This window comes from Hesperophylax consimilis, chromosome 15 (assembly GCF_061612785.1).
Source record: "Hesperophylax consimilis isolate HC1 chromosome 15, BYU_Hcon_1.0, whole genome shotgun sequence".
NCBI classification, from domain to species: domain Eukaryota; kingdom Metazoa; phylum Arthropoda; class Insecta; order Trichoptera; family Limnephilidae; genus Hesperophylax; species Hesperophylax consimilis.
In genome coordinates, this window is record NC_142850.1 from 23,517,499 (window position 1) to 23,538,734 (window position 21,236).

The following is a 21,236-nucleotide window of genomic DNA, read 5'->3' on the forward strand; positions in this document are numbered from 1 at the left end:
ACAAAAATTTATCTAATGGTCTCTCGGATTATTTTGGTTTTTTGTTTGTTTTCCGTGCATGATGTAGATCTCTAATTAAAAATGAAAATTGATTCCTTGTGAACAATTTGAATGAATGCGTTGAATTTTGAAAATAAATAAATAAGCAAAATTCAAATAATATTTCATTGAAAGGTTTTGTAATGTAGGTACCTTTTTGAGAATATACATGGTGTTCGAAAACTGGAGGTACAAGCGGGAAACTGGTTAATTTGTTAACATATGTATGGAGAATCAGAAACGGATCTTAATCTAAAAATGTTTCTCCAATCTCTTCAGATTAAATTCAGTGAACTTTTCCATATTTATTTATTTATTCAAACGCCACATAGTGGCTTTTAAAGTAAAGTGATAATCAAATCACAAGCATACAGTGGTAAACAGGATAATAATTGCAATAAATTAAAGAACAATTAATATGTAAACAAAAACACGTGCAGTAAAACAATGTATAATTCAAATGAAATATATACCAGTGTAACAATAATTGAACTACTTTACACTAGGTTTGTATAAGACCTTCCATAAGTCGAAGTATGAGGTGTCTAAGATAATAGTCAGTAGTGAGTTTATTGTTACCCACAAAGTCAATTGTACTTGGAATAGCTGAGTAGGCATCGCAACTTTCATTAACAATTCAGGGCTGTTAGCCATTCAATGATGAATAAGAAATTATAATTTTTAATAAAATAATACATATTTAAGCTAACACTATAAGATATCAAGGAGCCATGCAGAAGAATATTATCATTACTGACTTTGATTATTGTGTTTGAGTATGTTATTATAGCCTTCTTATAACTATATTCCGTGCAGTTGAACACATCTACTGTTGAGCACATAAATATTTAACACATAAGCTGTGAGTTCTGGTTTTTTCCATCTAAAGCAGATAAAATCAATCAGTAGATGCCTTCCCTCTGTCTAGCAATGTCACTCATAAATTCGTTCGTCGTCTCACGTATAGACTATTGCAATAGTGCATATGCCGGCCTACCTCAGAAACAAATCAATAGAATCCAGTCAGTTTTTAATTCTGCGGCGAGAATGATTTTTGGTGAATCTGTATTGTCGTATAAACCCACTTCTAAGGGATCGCCTTCACTGGCTTCGATGCCCTGAAAGAATAGAGTTTAAGAACTACTTAATGACTTTCACAGCATTACAAGGAATGCCGCCAGCCTATATATCGGAACTATGTGTCCGACTAAACCTAAGCAATATACAGCTTACTCTAAGGTCAGCAGATCTAGATGTTAGTAATCGTCTAATCGAAGTTTCTAGGTCAAATCGATCCGTTTACTATGATCGTTCTTTTAGTGTAACAGGCCCGCTCATCTGGAATAGACTTCCCTCAGCTGTTACTAATCTCCAGAATTTGGCTGAATTTAAACGGGCTTTAAAAACAAAATTATTTAAAAAATCTTACCATTCGTAAATCTTAACTTCTTTTCAATATTTTATAATAATCCATATTCTAAAACTTCCGGTAATTGTTGGGTTTCGGTTGTCTCCTTATTGTACCTTTTTAAAATGTCTGCTCAGAAAATTCTCATTTCTGAGCACAAACTGCCTCCTGTTTTATATTATGTTTTAGTTTTAATATTCTTGTTTTGTCCTGTCCTGCTGTTATTTTTATTCTAAGTTTTGTAATCACTTTGTATAAACAGTGTATTTAGTGCTATAACATTATATCTGTATTGGGTAAGGCACACTTAGGAATAATTTTATGAACCACTAATACTGAATTACCATTTTCAAGTTTGTTATAGTAAAGCGCACTTGAAGTGAAATGACGCTGAACTGCGTTATGTAAATTCCATGTTATTATTATTATTATCTACTTCTTCTAAGAAAACATTGCCAACTGCATGCAATCAAGGTATAAGCGAGCATCTAAATGACTCATTCCTGATATTTTTGTTGCAATTAAATTATTTTCTTAATCTTACTCTACAAATCTAACTAGATTTCTCGTATTGTTTCGTAGGACTGTTATGGCGGAGTCCCTCAGCAGATGTTGGCTACTTCTGGCCCTTCTTTACTGTTCATTCCAACAAGTCAGGTGAGCCTCAAAATATTATTGAAAAATTTGTCCAGCCAAAACTCCACAGATAATAGTTGCAAAAGGAATACGGCATGTCAGCTTGCCGGTTGTCGCGGAGCTACTTTTATTTGATTCACTCGATCGTGTCATGTCTTCCTCGGGCTTCTCCAACTTTTCTACCATCCACTTCGTAATTCTATATCCTAATCAGCTAAAATCACGGTCGTATCCTAATCTGCCATTTTACATGCGAAAAAATATGTAATGTTACTTACATTTCAAAAAATGAAAAGGTAGTGGGTAATGATAATATAAAATTTACTGCCAATTATCCCTCGGGGAGGCTGCCGCATCTTCATCTGCATCCATCGCTCATTAATTAGAGAGGTGAACCACGAAAATGACTTTGGTTGACTTTTTTTTAGCTTTGAACTTTGAGCTGTGAGTTTAGAGATTTAAGCTGTGAGCTTTTAGATTTTATTTTTGAGCTTTTAGCTTTGAGAATTGAGCAGTGAGCGTTTGAGCTTTTCCAGCTTTGAGCTTAAAGTTTGTGCGTTTTATCTCTGAGTGTAAACCTTTGAAGAAGTATATTTGGCACCTGGTTTTTAGAATTCATACCTCTCATATTCTTATATTTGGAAGTCAGGTGTGCAAAATTTCATCAGTCTCGGAATAAATCTATAGATTTTTATAAAAATCAAATCTACGCCACCCGCTCGCTACAAACACAAAGACACTCCCCTTTAATCTAAACAGATAGATAGATAGAAGACATCATTCAATTACCGTGGCGCGAATCGTATATCGAGAATAGTTGTAAGTTGACCATCGTACATTAGCTTCACCATTGGAGTTGTGATTGTGAGTTGTGCGAATTGCTCACTTCCTCTTTGGAATTATTATGTTAAGTGCACCATCAATGTGCATGTCGTGCACCATCAAATTGATCGCTTCCTCTTTAAAGCGAAACAAGACAAATAACGGTATACTCCAGGCTCACATTTTAATTCATTCTGACGAATTTATACGGATAATATAAATGTTTTTTAGAACAATCTCTACGAATTTAAGTTATTTATACTCTTTTATCAGAGTAATAAAAACAGTACCTTACCATTAAAATGTATTATGTAACATAAACCCTATGGAATGACCAATTTTCTAGGACTGCTTGGGCAAATTCGACCGTAGGTCTCGTTCATTACGCAGGACTGCGCGCCGTATATTTATTTTTCACGACTTCATCACTTATGTCGATTCTTTCTTTATTTTAGAGATTTGCCAAGGCAAATTCAACCGCAGTTCTATACAATACACCAGGGTCGCGCGTTGAATATTTTTGTGCGTGGCTTCTTCACTTACGATTCCGACTTTTGCTAAGTGCACCTTTAATAAGCAAACATTTTTTAATGAAGACCTTATTATTTATAAATAATTAATTTGTTATTATAATGTTCAGAATCTATGATGTTTTTGTTAGTGTGTCCAATAGCCAAAAGCAAGCTCCCTTATTTGTTAATTATGGTGAATTTGGTCGAACATTTTTAAATGTCAAAACAGTTGAACATATTATACATGGTGTCCGAAAACTATTGGTGTCTACTTACAAGCGGGAAACTGCTGAATCTACAATACAAGAAAGAGAAGCGTAGTATTTTAATTGGATTAGGTAAATTGTAATCAATTTCAATTACAAAAACAAAATGAAATTTTTTTTACTCTAGATAACTAAACTCTTTTAATTTTTTCATTATAACTACACTTTCGTCGAGTGGACTACGCAATAAAACACTAGAAATAAATCAAAAATATTTAATTAAGATAGGAACATGTTACATGGCACTAAAGTAAGGTATATAATGAACAAATTAATATCAGTCTACACAGTGACCACACATGTCAACATTATGTGGACCATAAATAGCCCCTCTACATCTGGTGCAACGGTGTTTAGTCATCCTCCGGGCCTTGGATGGACACAGGTAGCAAATTTTACGCACGTTTGACGTAGATGGAACCGGAGCTTCTATTGTAGAAGATTCGCCAACATTAACAATAAATATAAGAATAAATGTATGAATTAAAAATTTGACCTACAAAAGTCCCACGTTGGACTTGATTTACTCGAATAATAAAACTTTAATCTACAAAGTTATACCACAACATCGACTGCATGTGATGACGTTCACCAGTTTCCAGCTTATACGGTGACTGTTTCTCACATGGGGACAGTGGAGTCAGTCCCTGGGTATTCCCCAAACTTAATAAAAGAAGAAAAAACACTGGACGCTTCTCTACTCCACACAAAATGAATTAATTCTTTAAACACAAAAGCAATTAACATTTTCAGAAATAAAATTATTCGGGATGTCCGCCATGTTATCAGCTGAGTTCATTTCTCAGTGCGCAAAACCTACCGCGCAGTTGGTTACAATCAGAACCCCTTTAAGCATTTTGGTTAGTTTTTTCCGTTTCTTTCTCGATCGTTTGCAATCAGAGAATAGCGCATACACACTTACATGTTTTTTACATTTACCCCACACAGGAGGCCCTGAAGAAAATATTTTCCCTCAGGGCCTATAGTATATTTGGGGATGCTGTGTGGAGGGTCTTTGGATTGATGAAGTTCTGAGAATAAAACATGTATGAGGGGTAGGTAGAAATCTAGAGGTCGTTATGTCCATCCCTCCAACTGCGATGCAATAGGATGAGTTGAGAGAACCAGATAGAGAGGTCAAAGGGTTTTCTCAAACCGGCCCACCCAGATAGGCTGGCGCATCCGCCGCTAAAATCTGAACACACCTCACTCGATGAACCCGGGCACCCCTGCTAAGTCGTCAAACGTCAGCAGGTCATAAAACATAGCAAACCACTTGAGCTGACCTATGGCAGAGGTATTGGTTATCCAAAAAACCTGAATTTTATATAGCGCGGGGACGCTCCGTTGAGTCCCTTGTAAAAAAATACTGAACCCACTGTTTTAACCGTCGTCCCACGGCTCGGTAAGCAATCGACATATACCGAGAGCAGTAAGGACCCTGCGCCGAAAATTATGTTCTAAGACTTGAACACGAACCTTTCATGTTTGAGAAAATTTATATTATTATTCTCCGGTCAGTGAGAAGACAGGTACCCGTAAAAATGTAGTTTCCTAGTTTAGTGGGGGATGTATTTCACTTCGATGTCTGATGCATTAAATGACATCGGTTTTTTCGGTCGAGCGAAAAGTTTCTTAAACCATTATTATTATGAAACCGAGCGCACAAAAGAGTCGCCAACATCTTTCAATCATACTAATGCAAATCGTACAATGAAATAGGTATAACAAATGCATACTATTCATTGGCTCCGCCATTTTGTCCATAAAGTATATCTCGCCACATTCGACACGCAACCATGCCATACCTCCCATTGTTTATATTATATATGAATATTGGACAATCTATCGCTTGGAACGATGAACCCATAAGTCTTTAAGGCGGTAATTAAATCACTATGTTAAAAATCATTTTAGATGTTATGCCATGATGGAAATGGAAAAACGTGTTCTGGATCAGATCCTGGGTCCAGGACGATACGACGCCAGGATAAGACCCTCGGGCATCAATAGCACAGGTAAGCTGAAACAATTTCCGATACTAACTATCCACCCTGAATTACTCTGTGGGTCAATTCCAACCAAATTTTGGCCGCCCAAGAGGTAACTAATGATAAAGATCCGGGAATGGAATAAATCAGGCCATTACAGAGTTTACCAACATTTTTAATTAGTATGATTTATGTTTCTTGTTTAATTCTAAAAAAATCTAGATTGAGATCCTGGATGGTCCATATTCTTAGTCATTTCTTTTGAATGTCACAGTGGTATAAAAGGATTTATATCGCAGTAAACAATGATATTGCAATTATTTATTAATTTTAAGAAAATTTTGGCTAATGATCTGTTAGCTAGATATCCAGGATGGACCATTTATATGGATTCATTTGAAGGGCATTGGGGCCGGGTTTAATGACATTATTTAAGGTTACCGTTTAGAAGGTAAGTCTCCAAATCGCACAATAAATATCGCAAACACGATGGTCCAGAAATTTCAATTTTCGTTATTTAGGTTATCACTAGCATAAAAAGAATCGCAAAAATTTAATATTATAAGGTCATCTTGAATGAAGTCCAGAATCAATCAGGTTTTAAAGTTTTAAATTTTGTAATATTTCATTTTTCATTTGATGTGTAGATACAGGGGCATAACAGGGATTTACTAAAGTTTTGTGACTTTGACTATGAATATCTTCTTTTGGGCATTATTATTTACAATAGTTTATAAATAAATAATCAAGGAGATCCAATTGTGATTTGTTTCATCGAAGAATTACGTGAAATATTGGAGCTACATTTATAAGGTAAAATAAATTAAAGTGTTCACTATACTATATTTAGTAATATGGATAAAAGATTCAGCACCAAAAAAAACGTTACACTTTTTGAAAGTAAGATAAAAAAATAAAAAGCAATGAACTTACAAATCTCGAAGATTGTCTTGAAAAACATCTAATGACAAAGAAATAATTTATAGTCATCACCGATTGAAATACTAATTAACACTTCATTGTCGACTTAATAAACTACTAGCATCCTAAGAACGACTGTTTTGTTCTGGAGTTTTCATAAGGAGATAGATGTGGTATTATTCTACTTAGTTTCTTATTTTATCTTCTCGAATTTCCCTGAATAAAAATAATAACAATTCCAACGGCCCACTGTGTTTCGTTTCATACAGCTAGACGGAAAAAACTCACTTTGGAATTCTTAAAAAATGACGTCATGGTGGTATTAACAGGTAGTTAGTGTGACAAATGCTTTTGTAATTGGGGTAATTAATGCACGGGTTGACTCATACCAGAGCTCCAAAGTTAGGTAAATTAATTAATGAATTATCAGTTGCTTTTATTCGGATCTTGTCGCGCGAGCTGTAAGGTTGTTTATGTGTTTAAAAATTTTTGTTTTGGTTCTAAAAAAAATAGAGGCTACTTTGGAAAGTATGTAGTATGTTATAATTGTAAAATTTTAATATAAAACATTACAGTTTTTTATTTAAAAAATGTTTAACTTGTGTGTTTTTTTGTGGTTTAAAAATATTAAATTTCTAACTTCTCGAGAATTTATTTCGGATAAAGTATCAATAAGGTTCCGTGATTTTTTTTTGTAGATTTAACAATTAATTTTCTATTCAAATCAGTTTCGATATTTTTGCTCATTAATGCTCACCAATCATAAATTGTCATTTCACAGGCACCACATACCAGATTTCCAGGCAGGAATTGTTCGAGACGTGGAGAAGTTTACCCAAGAAAGATAGGTTTCAGGGAATATGTAATCATATTTTAAGTAAATTTGAACGTCAAAATCTCAGTGCAAGCAGTGAAAAAAATTGAAAACCCAAGTAGAGTTAATATCTTTGAATATAACCAAAAAGTGGATCGCAGCCTCTCGGATTTGATAAATTTTAGAATTAACATTGAAGGTGTAGATTTGAATGTAAAATTTAAAATGTTATTAACTATGGTAGATGGCAAAATTTTCAATGTAATGACTGGAAACAAGTCGACTATGTCGTGTTATATTTGTGGTGCCAAACCCAGTGAATACTACGGTTATCAATAGAGTTCCACGACAAGAATTTTATTCCTTCGGCTTATCTACATTGCATGCCTGGATAAAAACTTTTTAACGTTTTTTGCATATCGCTTACCGAATACAACTCAAATGCTGGAAAGTCAGAGGGGATGCAAATAAACTAATTTTAAGTACTAGAAAAAAAGAATTACAGGAACGGTTTAAAAGTGAAATGGGATTAATTGTAGATAAGCCAAAACCTGGGTTTGGCAACACAAATGATGGTAACACGGCAAGGCGGTTTTTTCGAGAGCACGAAAAGAGTGCCGAGATAACGGGTGTGGATGCGGGGCTCATCAAGAGGTTTTGCATAATTTTGAGTAGAATAGCTTCTGGGTATAGCATTAACATCGAACATTTTGAACAGTATGTGCATGACACTAAGGAGTTATATCTTAACCTATATGATTGGTATACCATGCCACCAACTGTTCATAAACTATTATACCATTCATTTAATGTGATTAGTTCGTGCATTGTACCTATTGGGCAACTGTCAGAAGAGGCGCAAGAGGCGCGAAATAAAGACTGTAGAAGATTTAGGCAATTGCACACCAGAAAAATCGACCGTACATCAACAAATAGAGATATGTTAACCATGCTATTAATTACATCAGATCCAATAATAAATAGTTTTAGAGAGGTTCCAAGAAAAAAAATCGAGCTCACTTCCCCCTGAAGTGTTAAATTTACTCGTTCCACCAAATTCCGAGTCAAGAACACAATTGAACATAACTCAGATAGCATCTAGTTTCAATAAACATTATGTTTTATCACTTTCTCACAAATCTATTGGTCCTGTACTCTGTCTTAAAAAAAATTAAAGATGTTTATGTGCAGTTAATTTCTCTCGCCGCAAATGACTCAGATAGCACTTTATTAGATAAGCAATAATTTTTTGTTTCGTTACTGTTCTTGTATAACTTTTGATATAATTATTTTATTTTCTGACTGTACTTTCTGCAACTAATGCTTGTTTTTATTAAGTTCTGTTGCTAAATATGACTAAAATTGTTTTCCTAGATTAGTAATAATGATTGTTTTGATTATTTTTTAGCTATTTTTTATTATTTATTTATACTTTCGCAATTGTTTCGTGATTTGTATCATATTTTCTGACTGTGCTTTTACCTATTTATTATTCTCAAAATAGACATATTTTTTACTGTTTAAATTTTTTTTCTTTAAAAACCTCAAATACGGTATTAATATTGTATTAATTATTTAATTCCGATTTTTTTTTTTGGGAAAAAAATTTAATTAATCACTTTCAACCTAAATTTTCAATACATTCAGATTAAATACTCCCCACAAGAGGGTTCCAAAGACTTCATAATTATAAAAGAGTTTTTTCCGTCTAGCTTGTATGAAACGGAACACTGTGCGCGGCCCCAGATCGGAGCCCCGCGGCATTCCGGTTACCAACTCTTTCAACGCATGGGTTTTGTGCTTCATCGGTACATTTCCACTAAAAGATTTCCACTCTCTCTTTTAATCGGCATTTTAAAGGCAATTGTTTAAGTAAGACGCCAACCATTATTTATTTTACTAATAAAGGTACTGTAAGTGTATAAAAACAAAAACTGGTTCGCTTTTTCTTTTTAAGGAGTTGAAAGCCCAGGCACCATCATCTATCTATATCAAAAAGTAAAAAATCCTTAATTCTTAATTTTTTTTAAAGGCGACGATGACGGTCCGACGGTTGTTCGTGTCAACATCTTTCTGCGATCCATCAGCAAAATTGACGATTATAAAATGGTGAGTGAGACATCGCCAATGAACTTGTTCAGCCCCGACCCTAAGGATATCCATCCATCCAGCTCTGGCATCCTTTTTCCGTACACTGCACACGCATAAACCTCGCGACATGATAATAAAGCATATCGATCGAGAAACTGGACTTTCCCAGATTGCCTATATTGATTTTATTTAGCAGTCGAAAAACTTTCTTCTGTAATATTTATTCATCTCTTGGGATTACCCAGGTTCGGTATCTATACTTTTCTAAATCGATGTTTAAAATGACGTTTTAATTTAACAACACTTTTATCATCAATCGCATGGAAAACTATACACATATATATTGCAAGTCCACGAAATTGCCATATGCCAAAAGCAACCCCTGGTTTGGATATGTGCAGAAGGGCCGTGTTGGTACCGGATATCAAATGGATGGATATTACTTGCGCTAGGGGTATACTCGTTCCACTAACTGAGTCTCTGCTTGTGTTTCTGTTTTGTTAAACTAATAACTAAAGCAGGATGTCTGATTGAGAAATTGCCATACAAATATTTTGTTTAAAATGATGAAGGGATAGGACTAACTTCTTGATGTACCTATATCCGATTATTTTTTTATAACCGAGAGTTTATTATTTTGTCGGTTCTTTTTAAAATCGAAAAGTGGATATCCTCATCCGCCTGAAGAACTGTACTTGCATCATTCCTCGAAAAACTAAACTGATTAATAAATCAACCTCTGCCGTTGAAAATACACTTATCACAACAATAAAACAGCTCAAGCTTCAAGATATATCTAAACTACTCAACCCACTAATGTACAAAATATATTACAGTATCTTTATGACAGGCCAAAAACACATTAGTTAGTGTTTATGCACCGTGATATGATTTTTTTAAATTATTGTTTTTTTTATTTATTGTTTTTATTTTAGTAATTTGTACATTTAAGTTTACAAATGACTAATTAATTATTACATACAAATATACTATGTTTTTTTTCTTGCTTGATGTGGCTCCTACACAACATCTTGAACTTTTCAATTGGGGCAGACTTAAGGTTTTCCGGCAGCGCGTTATAGTATTTCATCCCTTTATATAATATACTATTCTGGGTATTCGCTTTGTCCTTCTTTGGTAGCCTAATTTGATTGTACGTCCTAGTTTTATGTTTGTGTATGTCCTTGTTGTATACAATTTTATTCGAAAAATATTTGGGTAGCAGGTTGTTTACAATTTTTTGTAAAAATATCATCGTGTTCAAGGTCAACATCTGTTTCACCGTTAGCCAATTTAGTTCGTTTAACATTTTATTTACTTTTGAATACCTATTTCGTCTGAGTATTGTTCTCATTGCCCTATTTTGGAGAATTTGAAATTTATTTTGCTCTCGGTCGTTACACAGGAAAAGGATAGTTGAGCAGTAATTAAAATGTGGAGCAATAATGGAGTTATAAATGGTGATTGCAGTTTTTTCGGACAGTTTTTGGCGAATTCTTCCCAAAAAAGATATTTTTTTACCAATTTTCTTTTGGGTATATTCCGCATATTTGTTGAAGTTCAGTTTGGAATCTATTATAACTCCCAAGTATTTTATATTGGTAACATTTTCAATAATTTCACCATCAACTTTGATTTTGCTTTCACTGGATGTCTTCTTATAACCAATTACCATACATTTTGTTTTTTTTGTATTTAATTTAAGCTTATTTATTTTTAGCCATCTTGATACATTATCTAGTTCATTATTTAAAATATGTATTAGTTCTTCATAGTTTTCTCCAATTATATATATAAGTGTATCATCGGCAAATAGTCGTACTTTTCATTTTGAAAATATTTTCACCATGTCATTAATATAGAGTATGAACAATAGAGGTCCAAGGACTGATCCCTGTGGTACTCCTAATTTATTTTCCATTGGTTTTGAAAATTGATTATTAATTTTTGTTACCTGTATTCGGTCTTTCAAATACTCTTTTATTAATTTAATGGCTAGAGTTGAGAAACCAATTTCTTTAAGCTTTCTTATCAATATTTCTCGATCTATGGTTTCGAATGCCCTTTGAAAATCCAAGAATATTGCTAAGATAAATTTATTACTATTCATTCCTTCTTTCCATTCTTCAACGATTACATTTAAAGTGCTACCGATGCTAACGATGTGCTGCAAATAATTGAACATATTAAACTAGAAATCTCAAATATTTCTACCAAACAGGACTCCAAGGCCAAAACTAATCTGGAAACAAACATCAAACTTCTAGAAGAAAAATGGATGCACGAAAAAACTTCATTTCAAAACGAGATTGTTTCTCTGCAAACCAAACTTATAGAAAAATTAGAAAAAAAAATTGAAAATTCAAGTTATATGGAAAAAAAACCTATGCAAGTCGACTAAAAGAAATCCCGGAATCGAAATATTCATTGATTATTAAAAGTGAAAATTCAAATATGACATCAGACGCAATAAAAGAACAAATTGTCAAAAAAATAAAAATAGCAAATTTAGGCATTGCAGTAAATGGAGTTCGTAAAGCCGCCCAAAATAAACTGATAATATCTTGCCCTACTAAAGTCCACGCAGAAAAATTGACGGATGAAATTAACAAAACGCTCAAAAAAAATATGGTTGCGGAAGAACTAAAAAAGAAAAACCCAAAAATTTTCATAAGAAATCCACAGGCAGATCTCACACAGAAGAAGATATAATCGAGGCTTTAAAAACCCAAAATGAAGGTATCAAAGATATAATGGAAAATGATACAAAAAACACTGTAAAACTAATAAAAATGTTTAAACCTAAAGTACAAAATGGACTCACGAACTATATACTAGAAACCAGCGGAGCACTGAGGTCCTACCTCATTGAAAAGGAAAAAATCAATATAGGATTCAGCAGAGTACGAGTGGAAGATGCAAACCCCCTGACGCAGTGCTACCACTGCTTGAAATTTGGACACACTGCACTGAAATGTTTGAGCAAAGACAAAAGCGCGACCTGCTTACATTGTGCTAAGGATCACGAATGGAAGGAATGCCCAAACAAAAACTCGGAAGAAACATGTAGCAACTGTATTTACCAAAACAATACTTTTAAGATGACCCTTAACACTAATCATAAAGCAAACAACACAAACTGCACTTACTTTAAAAAGATGATGCATATCGCGCAAAGTCGCATAGACTATGATTAGGTATGTTTATATGTATTATTATTCTAAAAAATCAATGCTTCTAACCAAAACTTTATTTAAATACTTAACATCTTCTTCTGATAAGCACAATAATGTATATCTTTTACTTCCGAAATATGAGTATCTCATATCTTTGATATTTTTTTCTTCTTTAAATATATTATATTCTAATTTATTGTCCGGTATCTATAGTGTTAACACGGGAGTATTGAAATGTATATTGATGTTAGTTTATCCTAGGTATACTCATACATGTAGAAAAAATATTTATTGTTGTCAATTATTTAACCAAAAACTTTCTGAACAAAGCAAAAATCTAACTAGGAATATATTGGTAATGTTTACTTCCGTAAAAATATTTATACAATTTATTTGCCTTGATAAATCTTCACACTTGTTTATATACTATTGCCGCCTATTAAAATATTATTCAATATGGGTGATTTGAACGTAGATTTTGACACCTCTGAAATCGCTTATGAACGCACACAAAGTTTTGAGAACTGGATTATCAAAAAACATGTTTCGGGAAATAATAATTTAACTGCAATCAACTTAAACATTCGATCCTTATCAAAATATTGGGATACGTTTCTTGTCGTTATCTCTAGCTCTCTAACTAATATTGATATAATCACGCTTTGTGAAACGTCGATTAATGAAAATAATATACATCTATACAAAATATTGGGTTTTACTTCTCATTACTTTTGTCGAAAAAACAAATCGGGAGGCGGGATTATTTTATATGTGAAAGATCACCTAACGTTTGAACAAATTAACATAATGCCAACTAAATTTGAATGTGTCTACGGAACTATTTCGGTCAAAAAACATAAACGTCTACATATATTGGCAATATACAGACCACCTAATTCAAATAAAAAAATATTTCTCGAAGAGCTAGATGTAATATTGGGAAATATTGAAATTAAAGAATCCGTTATGGTACTTGGGGATACGAACATAAACTTATTAAATTATCAGGAACCAATTGTAATGCAATATGAAAACATTATGGCTAAATTTGGATTTTTAAAATGTATTAATGACGTTACCCGTGAAGCCATACTGACTAACTATGTAACGGCTACATGTCTAGACCATATCTATGTAAGAGAGAGAGAGACAAATGAAATCAGCTCATGTGTATGTGAAACTATAATAGCGGATCACTACCTTATTGCAACAACGATGCGTTTCTCTACCTATGAGGCAGGTACCACCAATAAATCGCACCATACAAAATATACTGTAATATCGGAAAAAAAAGTCGACCTACTTATTGAAATCACTGATTGGAATGAAATACTAAACATAACGGAACCTTACTTAATTTATGAAGAAATTAAATCGAAATTCAAATATATTTACGAAAAAAGTACTGAAACAAAATCAAATACAAATAAACAGCGTAATAACCAAAAGGGCTGGATAAATTATAATCTCATTGAAAATATACAACTACGTGACACATTATGGAGGAAATGGAAAAACACGCCTAACAATAAAATATATGAAATCGAATTCAAGAAATACAGAAATAAACTAAATAAAAAAATATTAAACACAAAAAAAATATACTATAATAACAAATTTAAACATTGTTTCAAGGACATTAAAAAAACATGGAATGAAGTAAATCAAGTATTGGGTAGGAAAAATAAATCCGATTGTGATGAAGTAATATCTAAATATTTCTTAAATTCCCAAACTGCGGATGTGGTGGCAGAAAACTTTGCAAAATTCTTTGACGAAGGTGTAAATCAGTTATTGCACGAATGCAATGTTCGAGCGTCTGAGTTGAAGCAAGAACATTTGCAACATTCAATGTACCTACCAAGAGCTAATACAGAACAAACTGAATGCATTATCGGAAGAATGAAAAATTCAAAGACACCGGGCGTCGATCTAATTCGCATGTATGATCTAAAAAAACATGTTAAATTATTTAGTCCTATAATTACTCACCTAATTAACAGAATTATTGACACAAGTCACATTCCAGCTGAACTAAAATGCAGCATCATAAGGCCCATTTTTAAAAATGGAGATCACACCGTAATAAATAATTATAGGCCTATTTCCTTATTACCCGCATTAGAAAAAATATTAGAAAAATATATATCTATAAATTTGGATAAATATTTAAATAATTTGGGCATTATTGATGAATGTCAGTATGGCTTCCAAAAACAAAAAAGCTGTGATAAACTGCTCGAAAAATTTTCCAATTATATAAATTCAGAGCTTAACTCAAAAAAACATGTACTAGTATTATTTATTGATTTCTCAAAAGCTTTCGATACACTCAGCCATACACAATTAATCAAGGTACTCGAAATCATAGGAATCCGTGGTAAACTCCTATCATTTTTCAAAAACTATTTAACAAATAGAAAAATGTATGTAAAGATTTTGAATGTAATGAGTAATTTTAGATTTATTAAATCAGGGGTGCCACAAGGGTCAATTTTAGGACCAAAATTATACATTATATATGTAATTGCCATGTCTAAACTTTTTAAAATAGCCCGTAGATTTATTTTTGCTGATGATACTGCACTAGTTGTCTCTAATGAAAACCCTGAAATAGCTATTCAAGAATTACAAATTGACTTTAACGAGCTACTTAAATGGTCTCATGATGTAGGATTAATTATTAATGTCAAAAAAACTAAATGCATGTATATAAGATCACCGAGCTTGAAAATGTGGAACTTACCTAAAATAACTGCACATAATTTTGATTGTATACATAAAAAAATGGATAATATTTGCTGCTGTGAAAAAATTGATTTTGCAAACGAATATACTTACCTTGGCATAATCGTAGACAACAACTTTAAATGGGACAAAAGTGTGATCAAAATTTGTAACCAGCTCCGATGTTTGGCGAGTAATTTTTATAAATTAATATTTGTATTGCCTCGATGTACTCTCAAACTTATATATCATTCTATGGTCGAATCAATACTTAGATATGGAATTCGAACTTGGGGACCCTCGAGTAATATTAATATTAAATACATTCAAAATCTACAAACTGCTATAATTAAAAAAATTGTTAAACCTAGCATTTACAAACAAAGAAACAACTTAAAATTATTGTATGGCTCTGAGGGCCTACTCCCAATCAAAGGGCTTCTCTGGTTTATTATAATTATGGATAATGCGGGAGAAAATGCGTACAAAAAGCCATTGGTGCATAGTCACAAAACAAGATTTACTGAAAAAAAAGGCCTAAAAATTCCACTAATATCAAATAAGTATAGTAGCAGAACACTTGACTATTTGATACCTGTGATTTATAACAAATTTAACGAAAACTTTAACTTGAAAAATAATGAGGAACCTTGCCCTAAACTGACAAAAAAGTGGTTAATAAATGAACAAAACGTTTATCTATCCTAAACATTATATTTGGTATTTATATTTAAACTTAAGCTAATGTGTATTATGTTTGAGATGATTCTTCCTTTCACCCTTTGAATTTAATTTTTTTTTTGTAATACCTAAGTGACCTTAGGCCACTGGCATTAAAATATCCTTAGAACTCTTTCTCCCTTCGGTAGCTACGAAGGCTACTCATGGTTCTCAAGTAATATATATACATTTATATAAAGACAAATGTACTTAGTTAATTAATACGCCGGTTACGACCTTCAACGTAACTCCCTCGTATTTAGTTGTAATTAAATCCCACCAAACGTTGTGTGATTTTTTTGCTTTATGGTATCGGGTTTTTAATTACTTTGTTTGGTAACCCCTAGTTCTCTTTAGGACAGGGATGAAGTCAGAGATGTTAATTTCAAAGTTAACGAATCGAAGTTGGATCAATATACCTAAACCCCCGTTTTCTCCATACTGTCTACCTCCCTTAATCTGATCTCCTTAGAAGTTCACCTAAGCCGTCCTCCCGACCTGTCATAAAACCTTAATACACAAAACGGAAGTCAAACATAATTTGTTAGTACATTGCAATCATAATTTGCTCTCCGGGGCCCTCCGGCTTGCCGTCCTCTCCTACTAGATGGGGTAAACATGAGACTAATTTCAAGCATGTTCGTACGATTCAGTTGTTGCATATATGACGAACTCGGAATATTACTTTGCTTAGCAAGATCTGGCTCCTACCTCCTGCAAGACGTGAAAATGATCCGTATCGATCTGGGTTTTGCATGATCATTCGACCCAATCTCCTAGTTGGTGCCTCAGTCACCGTGTCCTAGTCGACCATTCCTGTGCTCGTCACATACTACGTCCAGGTCTCAACAGAGTCTTCACGCTCCCAGATCCCAACTCCTCCGAGAATTACGTCTACTTAGAACGAACCGGTTTTGTTCTATATGCAAAAATATACTTGCGGGTTTTGTGGAAAGCAGTTTCCTAGGCTGGTTCCCATCCTCTGAGAGGACGTGTATGCAGCCGTAGTGTATCATCCCGATAGTTACCAGACCACATACATTCCCCCTGCAGACAGTACATATGAAGAAATATATATAAATTTACTTTGTTTTGTTTTATAATCTGCAATGTACTATTTATACAGTACATCCCAGACCAAGCATCGCCGAGGAGGAGTTGTGAATTCCAACCAGTTCGCCTGATATATACGTACTAATATACACGCCAATAGTTACCATATACATAATATATTACGATTTTTTTTTTTTTTTGTTTGATGATTTTATTTATAGAGATCACCAACTCAGATGTGACCTTTAGCCACGTCCCCAGATTCCACCTCTCTCCTGTCTGCCGCCCTGTTTATTCAAATTTTTCCTCAGGCACCACCTGATCTTGGGATCCCCCCGTTAAGTGAATTTAGCTATGTTCGTAGACTTCCAATCGCAACTCAAAATTTACTTCGATTATCCCTCAGGCACTGTCTGATTTTGGGATCCTCCCGTTAAATGAATTTAGCTATGTTCGTAGACCCTCGATTGCTGCTCAAAATTACTTCAATTATTCCTCAGACACCGTCTGACTTTGGGATCCACCCGTTAAATGAATTTAGCTATGTTCGTAGACTTTCAATTGCTGCTCAAAATTACTTCAATTATTCTCAGACACTAGCTGATTTTTTTATCCTCCCGTTGAATGACTTTAGTTATGTACGTATCCTCGAAGCAAGTCTTTATTACCCAAGTGGCCATTCATTCAGCCGCCGTATCTTTTTTTCGAAACCAACTCCGCATTCCAGACTCAGCTGTTTCTAATGTCTCAGTTAATCTTCAAGGCCGTCTGCCCTTTCAGACCCTAATAAATCAACCTGCCTTCAGCACAACTCGAGTCAATGCCCTATCCATTTTAAAGCCGGTTTGAAATGAATATATTTTTTTCTCCTTTGTATTATCGTGTTACAAAAGTCGGTTCGGTCGACCCACTTATTTGAATTGACCCACGATAAATAGGTACTTTACCTACAATGAACTATAATGACCGATTCCGATTTCGGTCCTAATCCATGTAATAATTAATAATTGTGTTGTCTTGGAATAAATGATATTTATTTTTATCAACTCATGCATTTATTCAAATATACGCATACATGTGTCATTTGATAATACGTAACATAATTACGGTCCCAACTGGCGCCTCCCAAATAACTGCAGGAATAGTAGCCTCCGTCCTTGGCCTGCAAATATATTATAATTGTGCAAGTCACTTACCTGAGCCCCCCCCCTCCTCTAATCCACCGGGATAATCGACGGCAAAACAACCTGTTCTTTTGTCTCCGTCCACCTATCAATAATTCCTCTATAAGATTGTAAATGCCTAGCTTTAAACGCGCACTCTGATTATCTCCCTGAATTGAGTTCTCTAATCTCAGTATTTTTCTTTTTGTTCTTACTATTCGTTAAAACGAGGTATGGTTATTACTTATCGCACGTTAGTGGAGTACGCGATTTAATTTTCCCTTTTCATACCAGTATTAAAAGTATTATTATTATTTCTATCATTTTCGATTGAATTCGTGAGTTGACGTGAACACTGAATCTGAATAATTCTCCGAAGTCCGAAATTCTCTGGATCCGATATTAATTATTTTATCTTTAATTATTGTTGTTATCATTTTTTCCTAGCTTAAATTTCTCGCAACGAAAGATCGCGTTAATTTCGAATTATAGCCGTTTCCCCTCTCCCAACACTTCGTATTAACAACTCGGTTTATAACGCGACACCGTAGTGTCGTTTCCAATCCCTTCCTTTTTTTCACTGAATTTAAACTAATTAAAATTTTCAACCTTAATTTATTATTACGCCAAATACTGTGTTTAACTATTTCTTTGAAATTCTAAAATCCTCTAAGGTCCGATATTAATTATTTTTCCAAACACTGAATCTAACTGTCTGTCTTTGACTATGGAATTTTCCTAAGTCCACAAATAAATACCAATCAGCACGACGTGTTTGAACGGTCCCCGGCGAGTTCCAACTCTCTCAAAAATTCACGAAAAGACCTCCCGTTTTTATTAAATTCAGCCCTTTTATAGTCCCGTTTCCTCATTAATCACGTCAAATACATGCTATTCTAACCTTTATCGACTCGTATGTTCTTTTCTATTTAGTCCATAGTCGCATCATGCTAATTAGGCCATTCTGATCATTTCAAGAAAGTTAGCACCCTGGCATTCGTCTCATGTGACAGAAAGATCAGGCGTGGACTGGGGAGCGGTCCCGTATTCCCATACGGCGTTTTCTATATAACGCTCTAGTGCGAGCTGTCTTTTTGTAGTGTGAATTCCGGCATTTTATTTTTAAATGCTACCGTGTCCGCACAATTTATTTAATGGCCGTCGTTTATGGTGTGATACGCTTTGTCTTTAACGCTTTCACGAACTTAGCTTTGATCTTCTTCCCTTTGCCTTCGACAATTTAAACGGTGTACACGTCCGTTTCCCCTTCTACCTTCCAATCCAATTCCTTCCGACAATTCAAACGGTGTACACATCCGTTTCCCCCTCTCAGTGTATGTTAAATCTCCCGCGTACGATCGTCTCCTACTTCTAACATTTAGTCCTCTTCCCTTACAAACGGTCTAATATAGCTATTCCATTTTTTTTTCCGATTATTTCTATTTAAGGCTCCCATCGATACTTGCTTTTAGTTAAGACGTCCCAGTTTACATCGTCGTTTATGTTTTTGTTCCCCGTTCTAGATCGCATCGGTTTGATATCCTGTCTATTCTTTCGGTCAGTTTTTTTTTCAAGAATTATTACTGGATTTTCGCGACCCCTCCCTGTAATTTTGGGCGTCGCCTCGGTTGGTACCTCTATACGCCCATATTCTGTCTTTATCTCCTACTTCATTTCGCATCGATCAGAGGCCTTAATCTCCTGTCACAACAAACCCGAATGTACTCTCTCATAATTTCCCCACTAATTGTTTATACATTAATTTTAATGTGTTTTCGTCTCCATAAGACGCGGGTTAACTTTATTACCTCGTTGGATCGTTATCCGTGCCTTGATGGCCCAAAACCATGTTCGTATTTTTTTTCAAAATCAGCGCTTTCAAGTGTCTGAAGCCGCCAACCTTTTTTTTTCTTGGTATCCCTTTCGCAACTACCTTCGCGCCATCATTCTCCTGTAACCTCAACGCTGTTTCTTTGCAGTCCCGCGTCATGCTTACGATAGGAGTTCAATGTTTGCTTTTTTTTTCACTTTTCTTACGTAATTTGTCCGTTTTTTCCCTATTTCTACTGTTTTCTTTTAAGTGACGCGTGTAACCTCCCTCTCCCCCAACGATTTCCACTTCCGGTATGTCTTAACGTAGGATTCTACCAATTTTTCTCAGTCCTCAGTCCGACCGCGTTATGTTTCTCACCTTGCATGAAACACGTCCCCCCTCGTCTGTCGATGGTTCACGATCCCGTTCGCCGCACCCTTGCATTCCAACCCCATGACGTCATCGTATCACTATTCTAACAAGGTTTCCGTTTTTTTTTAAATAAATCAAGATAGCCCCGCCCTGTCCAAAGTCCACTCCTTTGTCTGTTTTGGTAATCCACGCCCACTTACCGCCTCGCATCTCTTGGACCCTCTTGATTGGTGGGGGGTTTAAATCGAGGCCTACGATTGGTCCACCTCTCTACCTCACAGAGACATCTGCCTTCGACCCTGTAAAGCTTTATCCACCCATCCATTTGGTTGTAATTACTTATTTCCCGACTCTGACGCTAGAGGCCTCCGTCTGTATTATCTCAGTAAAAGTGCATCATATCACATGTTATAACATTAAATGGTAGAACCTACAGACAAGCTGATTGTCACAGCTTTGTGGGACTACCCATATCTTATATTGTATAAAATGTAACTATATTAAATTTAATAAATAAAAAAATAAAAAAAATAAAAAATAAAAAACGCTGTTTCACAAGAATTATTTTATCTGAATCCCGATTGTTCTTGGTATAAAATATTGTGTTCATCTAAGTATTTCAATATTTGTTCTTTTATTATCACTTCAAGTATCTGTTCATATTTCGGTAAGGTGTTTATTGGTCGAAATTCTTCACATTTTCTGGTATTTT

At 34.4% G+C, this 21,236-nt stretch overlaps 1 protein-coding gene across 1 annotated transcript in view; it reads left to right on the top strand.

Moving 5' to 3' along the window:
- The first annotated feature begins 1,855 nt into the window (after positions 1 to 1,855).
- Positions 1,856 to 21,236, top strand: part of LOC149417513 (glutamate-gated chloride channel-like) — a 33,412-nt gene continuing 14,031 nt past the window's right edge. The window contains exons 1-4 of the mRNA XM_089640355.1: positions 1,856 to 1,921; positions 2,030 to 2,104; positions 5,601 to 5,701; positions 9,442 to 9,518. Coding sequence (XP_089496481.1) covers positions 1,911 to 1,921; positions 2,030 to 2,104; positions 5,601 to 5,701; positions 9,442 to 9,518 — 264 coding nt within the window. The 5' untranslated portion in view covers positions 1,856 to 1,910. The remainder of the gene's footprint in view (positions 1,922 to 2,029; positions 2,105 to 5,600; positions 5,702 to 9,441; positions 9,519 to 21,236) is intronic.